Source organism: Mercurialis annua, linkage group LG4 (assembly GCF_937616625.2).
Source record: "Mercurialis annua linkage group LG4, ddMerAnnu1.2, whole genome shotgun sequence".
In the NCBI taxonomy this organism is placed as follows: domain Eukaryota; kingdom Viridiplantae; phylum Streptophyta; class Magnoliopsida; order Malpighiales; family Euphorbiaceae; genus Mercurialis; species Mercurialis annua.
Genome location: NC_065573.1, coordinates 40472108 through 40481401, shown reverse-complemented (window position 1 = coordinate 40481401; position 9294 = coordinate 40472108). Strand labels below are relative to the sequence as shown.

The 9294-nt window shown below is 30.9% G+C and overlaps 2 protein-coding genes across 2 annotated transcripts; both read left to right on the top strand.

The window, feature by feature from the left end:
• The first annotated feature begins 740 nt into the window (after positions 1 to 740).
• LOC126678983 (probable inactive receptor kinase At3g08680) lies at positions 741 to 2633 on the top strand. Its single transcript, XM_050373918.2, has 2 exons — positions 741 to 1282; positions 1948 to 2633. The coding sequence occupies exons 1-2, from the start codon at positions 820 to 822 to the stop codon at positions 2499 to 2501; spliced, it is 1017 nt and encodes a 338-aa protein (XP_050229875.1). The 5' UTR covers positions 741 to 819; the 3' UTR covers positions 2502 to 2633.
• Positions 2634 to 7484: 4851 nt separating this feature from the next.
• LOC126678225 (subtilisin-like protease SBT2.5) lies at positions 7485 to 8188 on the top strand. The gene is made up of 3 exons (XM_050373131.1): positions 7485 to 7618; positions 7731 to 7878; positions 7985 to 8188. Exons 1-3 carry the CDS (start codon positions 7542 to 7544, stop codon positions 8045 to 8047), a joined length of 288 nt encoding a protein of 95 aa, XP_050229088.1. The 5' UTR covers positions 7485 to 7541; the 3' UTR covers positions 8048 to 8188.
• Positions 8189 to 9294: the final 1106 nt, after the last annotated feature.

Genomic DNA, 9294 nt, shown 5'->3' with positions numbered 1-9294 from the left:
TAAAAAATTGTAAATCTATTCAAACTTATCAAATTTCACCGGAAATCTATCGATTTTTTTTTCAAAATTGGTTAAAAAATACCTACAATAAAGTTAAATGTGTAAATTTCTTTTAAAATTGAGCAAAACAAAAGGAGTTGCTGATTAGAATGCCAAATAGTTTAAATAAATTAATTTTAAAAAACATTTTTGATTTTTAAAAAAATGGAATAGATTTTCGACGAATTAGTCAAATTAGGATAGGCATACCGTTTTTGAAAGGTTTGGGAGGTTTTTTTTAATAAAACAATTGCCAAATGATAAAAATAAGCAAAAATTAATTGCCATATATTTTTGCATGAAAATCATCTTTTAAAAATGAAGTTAAAATTTAATTACCAGAACGAATTAATTTAAATTTGGTCACCAAAATGAAATATGGTATTTGCATAAAAAATGCCTAACTTTTCGTGTTTTTAGTGATTAAAGCATGTTTTAACTTAACATAAGAATAAATCTTTTATTTTTTTTGACATTTTTATTCTAGAGTTAATTTTTTTTATAAATGATGTTATTTTTGGCGGTAGGGCTGAAAAATATTTAAAAATAATAAATTAGACGTTTTTGTGCTAAATTGTAAAAGACATTCTTAAATTGTTTTTTAATAAAACAATTGCTAAAGTAAATAATTTTTTTTGTATTAGTTATTATGACAATAATTCCAACAATCAATTACCCAATCAAAAGAACATAATAATTCTTACAAAAATGCAAACTTATAGAATCCCTCTTCATTCTTACACATTCAAAACTTAAAAAAAAAAGCAAACAATCAAGAAAATGCTCTCTAGAGCACTTGAAGCAAAACCAAGATGGAGCCCTAATCTGAGATATGGAGACAACAACAGCTGCAAATTTGGTTCCATTCTTGAATACTCTAATCAAGATTGTATAGTCGGTTTTATTGATGATTTGCCTTTGGTTTTTTGTGGCAACTTTAATACTGAGTCGTCAAACTTAACCTTACGGGAGGTTTTAAGGGCTTCCGTTGCCGTTATGGGAGAGAGCCGTTTAGGTATGACGGAAAAGGCTGTTTTGCTTGAAGGAAAAATTTACGCCGTTAAGAGGTTTAGAAAAATTAGTGTTGGCAGACGTGAGTTTGGAAAACGAGTTGAAAAGTTGGCAAATATTAGCAGAAATTGTAACTTTGTTGTTCCTGTGAGTGCTTATCTTTATTCTAAGAGGATCAAGTTTGTTCTTTGTGATTATTATCCTATGGGAAGCCTTGCTGATTTGCTTTCTGGTGAGCTTATTACTTTTTAATCTTCATCAAACTAATTAATTAATATAGCTATTCCAACATATTTATATATTCGTATACGATATTTATTTATATAAATTGAATTTAATTGTGTTTAAACTACCTAACTTTTAGCTTTATTGATGATTTCAGTATAAATTTAACTATAGCTCGCGAGCTTTGAGTTTTTATTTTATGTTGCGGTGTTATTTATCAATAACTTTTGACGATTATAAATTGGTTCACCATATAAAACTATGAATTCTCTCATTAGATAAAATATATCATGCACAACGGTGAAAGGAAGGGGGCATCAATCCCTTTCGGAAGCCAGTTTTTTTTTTTTTTTTAAAGATAGTCCAGTTGCTTGGACCGCCTCATAGGGAGGTCCTTCCCTGCTTTGTTTCGTTCGAACATGCAATTATTAATCTTCTTATTCTGTTATTTCAAAATTTTCTTTGAGCCAAACGACATAAAATACTCTTTTCTTGATCATTTCGAACTCAAACTCGATACCTTGTAGTCCGGTGAGTCGGTGACAACTTCAGTTTCAGTTCTATTAGCAATTTTAATTTTACTTAATTTTGGCCAAATGTCTATACAAAAAAAAGGGTAACTCTCTAGTTAATGAACTAATGATAATATGCCCTTTTTATTGTCTTATAAAGGTGGAAGAGAATTCGGACACACTGCCTTGGATTGGAAGCAAAGGTTAAAGATTGGCCTAGACATAGCAAATGCAATTTCTTTCATCCACACACAATCTCCTCATGAAAAGAATATGCAAATCAATGTTCACGGTAACATAAAAGCCTCCAATGTCTTGATAAACACCAATTTCTCCGCTTGCTTGTCCGATTACGGTTTCGCTCAGCTGGCCGAGTTCGAGGAAGTTTCCGATACACCGGAAAATAAGCAACCGAAATGCGGTTATAGTGAGGAATTTTCTCAGAAGAGTGATATTTACAATTTTGGGATAATATTATTGGATATGTTAGGAGGAGCAAGAGCACCAAATTCAGTGAATTGCATAATTGAAAGGAAAGAAGAAATTAAAAGTGGTGCAATTGAGTTTTTCGAATTTGCAGTGCAGGGAAAAGAAAGGCTACAGGCTTTGCAGATTTTGGAAATTGGCTTGGCATGCAAACGCAAGTCACCTGATGCTAGGCCTTCAATACAGCATATATTGAAGTATTTTGGAGATGTTATAATTAATAAATAAATTATCAAGTGAGTTAATTTTATGTTTTTAGTACGTAAGTAGCATATTGAGCACATCTATACAGTGTTGATTTGGATGGCAGATTTTGGTTAATTCCAGTTTAATTCTGGATTACTAATAATAAGTGGTGTCTGTAAAGCATTATTATATGATGTATATTACTCTTTTTTTGTTCCGCACAAAAAAAAATACTTCATTCATACATTAAAAGTCAATTATTTATTTTCTCACTGTTTATATATAGTTCCCTTCTATTTTTTAATTTATTTAGTTGATTTAATCAAAAATTAAATTATTAAAATAAACATTATTGTAAACCCTGTTCATTTTGAGAAGCAATGGAATGTATAATTTGAAGAGGCCGGACAAATATAATCTTTGGCATCTTATCAGCTTACTTCTAAGAATGTAATTTTCCATCATGTTAAAAGAATATGCAACATGTGATAAAGCTATACTATAGCACACGGTTTGCAGCTGACTTGTAGCATTTTCGTCTGATTCTGTTTTAGCTCTTTTTTTGATGAATAACAAGAAGTGGCAAAGACTCCACACTTATGCCATCAAGGTTATGACTTCGGAAAAAAAGAAAAAACGGATTCTATACAAATTTAAACCCGAATGAATAAAAGAAGAATGTTTACACTTGTTAAAGAAAGACGCGTTAATGAAACCTCGAAAAATAACTTCCATCAAAGAGGATTTCTTATGCTGAAAAATCCTTCTATTACGACACTGCCAAATAATTTTTTTCAAAAAAGTGTATTATTAAATTAAATAATTTGGTTATTTAGCAAACCTTATAATTAGATATGTAAAAATTTAAAACTCACAAAATTATTTTCAAATAAATGAATGTTAGGTACACACCACAGTTATCTAGACCTATTTAATTATGAGCTGAATTTAGAGCAATTCGGGCCACATTCAATTATATTTAACTATTTTTATTACAAATTTAATTTCAATACATCTTATTCGAACTTTATATTTACTATCTAGATTCGTTCATAAAATAGAATATAATGAACTCGGGTTAAAATTGATAATTATTGAAGACGTAGGGATTTAGATGGACACAAAGAAAAAGGCTAAAAGAGAATTAGAGAGAAGGAATATATAGCTATGCAACAAAAGTATATATTACTCTCTAAATTTGATACAGACAATCAATTAAGGCTAATTGATAGCTTTAAAAAAATTACTTGAACTTTGGTACTATCGCTTGTTTTATCCCCTTCAACTTAAAATTATCTAATAAATTTTTAATATTTTAACTTCAATTTATATATAATTCTTCTATCATTCACTGACACCTCATCTAAAGGGGTAAAATAAACAAAAATATCAAAGATGGTGTTCGTTTTAAAAACTTATAAATTTGATTCTAATTGATCAGTTATATCAAGTTTAAGGGGCAACATGTACTTTTCTTATATAGATGTGAGTTTGTTTTGGAAGAAAGGATCAATTCACCCCTCAACTTAGCAGAAAATATCAAATGAGTCATTTTCGCTGTTTTTGGTATAAACAGACCCAAAACTTGCGTTTTCGTATCAAAAAACTCCTCCCAACTCTCATCCAAGCAAGTGAACTACATTCTCCGTAAAAAATAGAAAAAGTTTAAAAGACCCATAATATTTTATTTATCTCTTAAATTAATTTTTATAATTTAATAATCATTTTAAATATTAATTAAAATTTAGGAATTTTTTTTTCTTTCTTCTTCCACCTCCTTCTCTTCCTCTTCTTCTTCTTTTTCTTTTTCTTCTTCTTCTTCTTCTTCTTCTTCTTCTTCATTCTCCGGCCAATATCTGTCCTCCGGTCATTGCTGTATGCTTCCATTTCCACCTCCACCACCGACCTAGAACGTGGGATGAAAGATCTGTTCATCCCAAGGTGGACGAACAACGTCTGTTCATCCCAAGATGTACGAACAAGGTCTGTTCATCTCTTTTGGGATGAACAATCGAACGGCGGCGACAGATTTCGGTAGGCGGCGGTCGGTAGGGGGCAGGGGTTTCCGATTGGGTTGGAACTAGATTTAATTATTTTAATTAAATTTAATTAGTGTTAAATAGGGTTTAATTGTATTTAATTATTATTAAATTAGGATTAATTGTATTTAATTAGTATTAAATTAAGACTAATTAGGTTTAAAAATTATAATTAGTTAATCCACTCTCTTTTTATGTTAGAGGAGTCTTTTTGATACGAAAACGTAAGTTGCGTATTTTTTTGATACGAAAACGCAAGTTGCGAGTTTTTCTGATACGAATACGCAAGTTGTGGGTCAGTTTGTACCAAAGGCGGCGAAACTGACTCATTTGATATTTTGTGACAAGTTGAGGGGGTGAATTGATCCTTTTGTTCGTTTGTTTTGTGTTGTAAATCTATGTGTCTGATTGTCACGTGTGGGTTGGTCCAGAAACAATAAAATGTCAGTTGACCTGGTCTCTGGGCTGATGCCATGTGACCGACAGCTAAAAATAGCCACCAATCAAATATCTGCTCTCATTACTTTCTTCTCTCAACTTCCAAACACCAACCAAAAATGGCAGAAAAATAAAACAAAATTTAGCACACGCTCTGATTTCTTCCAGATTTACTGAGCGTTTTCAAACGGTCCCCCACATCATCATCTTCTGTTTGACACGTAGACATACGGTGATGGTTGCTTTGCTGGCCCATCATCCAATCACAGCTCTGGGTAGAGCAGCTTCACATGCAGCGACAACATACTTTACTTAACCTACTCATTATGAGCTTAATTATAGTTTATGGAGTAATGTGCATGTATCTATATTGGATGAGCATAACTGCATAAGGATTAATTCGACGGGATTTGCTCACTGTAATCCATCCTAAAACAAATAAGCTTATTTTACGCATATTTAATTGGATTTCTACATTTAAAATGGTTTCTATGATCCAGTTTAAAATTAGAATGAAAAAAAAACTTGTTTAAAAAAATACTTTTGTAAATATTTAAGACTGTTTAATTGTACTATAAGAGTCTCTGATTCGAACAAAAATTAATCTATATGAAAAAAGTTCAAAAATATCGTCTAATAGTTGAAACTTGTCTATAACATTTCATGTACTTATATTAAAGAAGTTTCGATCCTTAATACTATTAATTAGGATTTATAAGGGTATTTTTTTTTTGACAAAATAAAAGGGTATCTAATCTAGCTATGCCCCAAGTGGTACATTAGATATAAGTCAAGGAAGTAATTAAGAGATTCACACTAAATGCTAAATCATCGGACTATCGCACAAATTGCTTGCGAACACCTAATGGTCGACAAGCCTTCACTTTCCCTGCTAACCATACAATATCATCTCTCTCCTAACTTTTATAATTAAATATTTAAATTAATGAATTAGCGTATGGATTGACTTGTTGTCACATATGCAAGCGTGTGGAGTGGGTTTACATTATTGTAAGGTCAGCCACAGACCCTAGGCGGGAACTTCAATGGTTCATGCTGCTTCTTCCTTGCATTACCCACTGCAACCGAGCTAGATGGGGTTTTTGATATTTGGGTGCCTCAAAGGCACCCAAATTTCCGGATAAGTGCCTCTTTCGGAAATAATTCCGAAAGAGTGCCTGGACCCACATGTTCCGCATTCTAGAAATGCGGAACATGTGGGGTTCCGCATTCCTAGAATGCGGAACACTACTAATTTGGGTCAAAATTAGTGGTGTTCCGCATTCTAGGAATGCGGAACACCACATGTTCCGCATTTCTAGAATGCGGAACATGTGGGTCCAGGCACTCTTTTGGAATTAATTCCAAAAGAGGCACAACAATGGAAATTTGGGTGCCTATGAGGCACCCAAATATCAAAAACCCAGTTAGATGCATGTTACTATGTTAGGGTTATAGTAATATATTTTTAGAATATCAATTCTTTTTAGTATTGACATTCAGAGGAATACTATTTATTACTGCTGATTTTGACTTTAGACATTCATTCAAATCATGGAGAGAGATACTAATATCTTTTTAAGATTCAGAAAAAAACAATAATTTCCACCAAATTTAAAGAGGTGGTAGTAGTTAATCCTAATAAACTATGTATAAAATTTAAATGTCTTAAAGGAATAAATCTAAAATATTAAATGGGAAAATGTATCTACCCCGTTCAACGTATGGTTGTCAAATATATTACTCCCTCCGTCCCATTTTATTTGTCCACTTTTTAATATCACACATATTAAGAAAATATTAAATGCTAATAATTCTTCATTTTGTACCCTTTTTTAATTCTTGAGTTAATTTAGAATTACTATATTGAAAAAAGAAAAATAGTCAATACAATACTAACAACATTAAATGCCAACACAAATGCAAGAATAATACCATTAACATTAAGGGTAAAAGAGGAACATATGTGTTTATAATACAATTGTGACAATCATTTTGGGACATCTAAATATAGTATAGTGGACAAATAAAATAGGACGGAGGGAGTAGTATATTTCATCATCTTTTCCACTTTTGTTAAATATTATCGCAATCAACTTAAAGCTGATGTGACGAGAAGCTATACACCTATGCGTATATAATTAACCCACCTGATATATATATATATATATAATATCATTACGGATGTAGATTTCCTCAAGTTCTTTGAGGGGGTCATATTTACGATATACACCGTTCATTGTAATATAAACGGTGTAGATTAATTTAATTATAATTGTACCTTTTTAATCTACGTACGTTCATTTTATAATCAATGGTGTAGATTGTAAATCATAACACATCAGTTTCAAAAGTGATTATGTGTATATTTAGCCAACATCAAAAAGATTATGATATATATATATTAAAACTATGAAACTATAGTATATTTTACAAACGGGCTGATTCTGGGTAGATAATACACTGCCATTTAAAAATCATAAAGGAAAAAAATAATATATTTGAAATTATAAAGTGTAGGTCACTATAAATAGGTAGAGGTGAAAAGCATATATTGCATATCATTCAATAACCAAAAGAAAAGTAAAGAAATCAAATTTGTGAAATGGGAAGTGCAAGAAACGAGTTATACTTTGTGTTCATGAACTACGATCCTCATTATGAACGCCTTAAAGCTGATCGGTACGTAAGTACTTAATTACAATCATATATGTATACTTATAGATAATTATGATATATAATGCTGTTTTTGTTAATTTCTTTACAATTTTGTATGAACTTAATTAATGGTTAGAACAAAGAGAGGAGCATATGAACTGGATGTGTACCTAAGTAGAAAACATGATGAACTATTGTCAAACAATCTTGAACATGGAAGCTACAACAAAACACTTTCTTTAGTCATTGTTGATGGCTTTGCTGTTGAGATCACAGAAGAACAGGTCGTTATTTTATTTCATAATGCATGCAATTTAATTTTACTAATTAGTCATTTTGTATAGTATAATTTATAAAAACCGGGTCGTTTTGTTTTTTGTTGCAAAACAGGCCAATGTGCTTAGATCTGCTAATGGAGTGAGAGTTGTGGAGAAAAATCAAGAAGTTGCTTAACTAGCTTGCCAAATTAAGAAGAAAGTGAAAGTTTTAATTATTGATTAATTAAGTAAGAAATGTGTGATAATTAATAAGTTTGTTGTCATTTGCAAAGTTTGGAATTATAAATAGACTTAATTATATCTCGATTTCTGATTATTTGCTTATACGTAACTTCTTCCTCTTTATCTAAAGATTCTTAAATTCTGAAAAATTTAAATATTTTTAGAGTTGCTGGCAGGGGCTGGGATAGAGTTGCAAGGGCTCTTTCGACAATTTTAAACATTTTTTTATAAAGTTTTGTTAGTTTAACGGATTATATCCTGCGACTTGATTCAAATTAGTCGGAATAATAACTCTGAACATCCGACGGTACATATACCAAAAAATATATACTTAGAATCACACTCTTAGAATTATACGGAAGTGTTGTTGATCTTTAATTCTTTTTGATTAGTTGTTCACCTTCTTGTCCACATTATCTACTTAGACCTAGATGGAGTATATGTTACTATATGTATACGTACCTACAATACGTACATCAGGCCATCTAGGTCAAACTGTATTCAAAGCACCCCTTTGACTAGCAATTGCACTTGGAATAAAAACATTATATAATAAAAATAAGGCCTATCGGATAATTTTTTTTTATTATTTACAAATAATATTAATTTTTTCTAATTTTAATTATTTAAGTCCAAATTTAAAGGTTGGCAGCAATGATAGTTTCAGTGTAATTTTAGAAATTGACAGCAATTATATTTTAATACCAAAAACTATTTAATTGGCACGCTACACGATGCATTAAGTTAAATTGTTATAAATTTCAAAAGCACTATTAATTTTTTCAAAACTGAACAAAAGTTATATTATTAGTAGTTTTTATTAGATTTACAAAAACTAAAAAAGTTTGAAATCTTCTATGTTTTCTATTGACTGGACATAAAAACTGTGTGGGAAAGGACAAGTGATACTGTCAATAGTTTTGGTATGGAGGAAATTCTATCTTCTGAAGGTTTTAAAGAAGAACTCAGAATATACTAACAGTGGTTCCGATTTTTCACTAGGCTACAGAGAAGATCTGGCGCACACAAATATATAAAAATAAATATGGCATGAAAGGACAAAACTACCATTATTTCACATGTTGGTGTTTTTATATGCTGTCTTCATGGCTGCAGCATTTTATCCTACATTTTTCTTCTTTTTGTATTTAGTAGCTAAATGGTCGAGGCAGCTAAATTTAAGGAGCGAAATAGAATTTT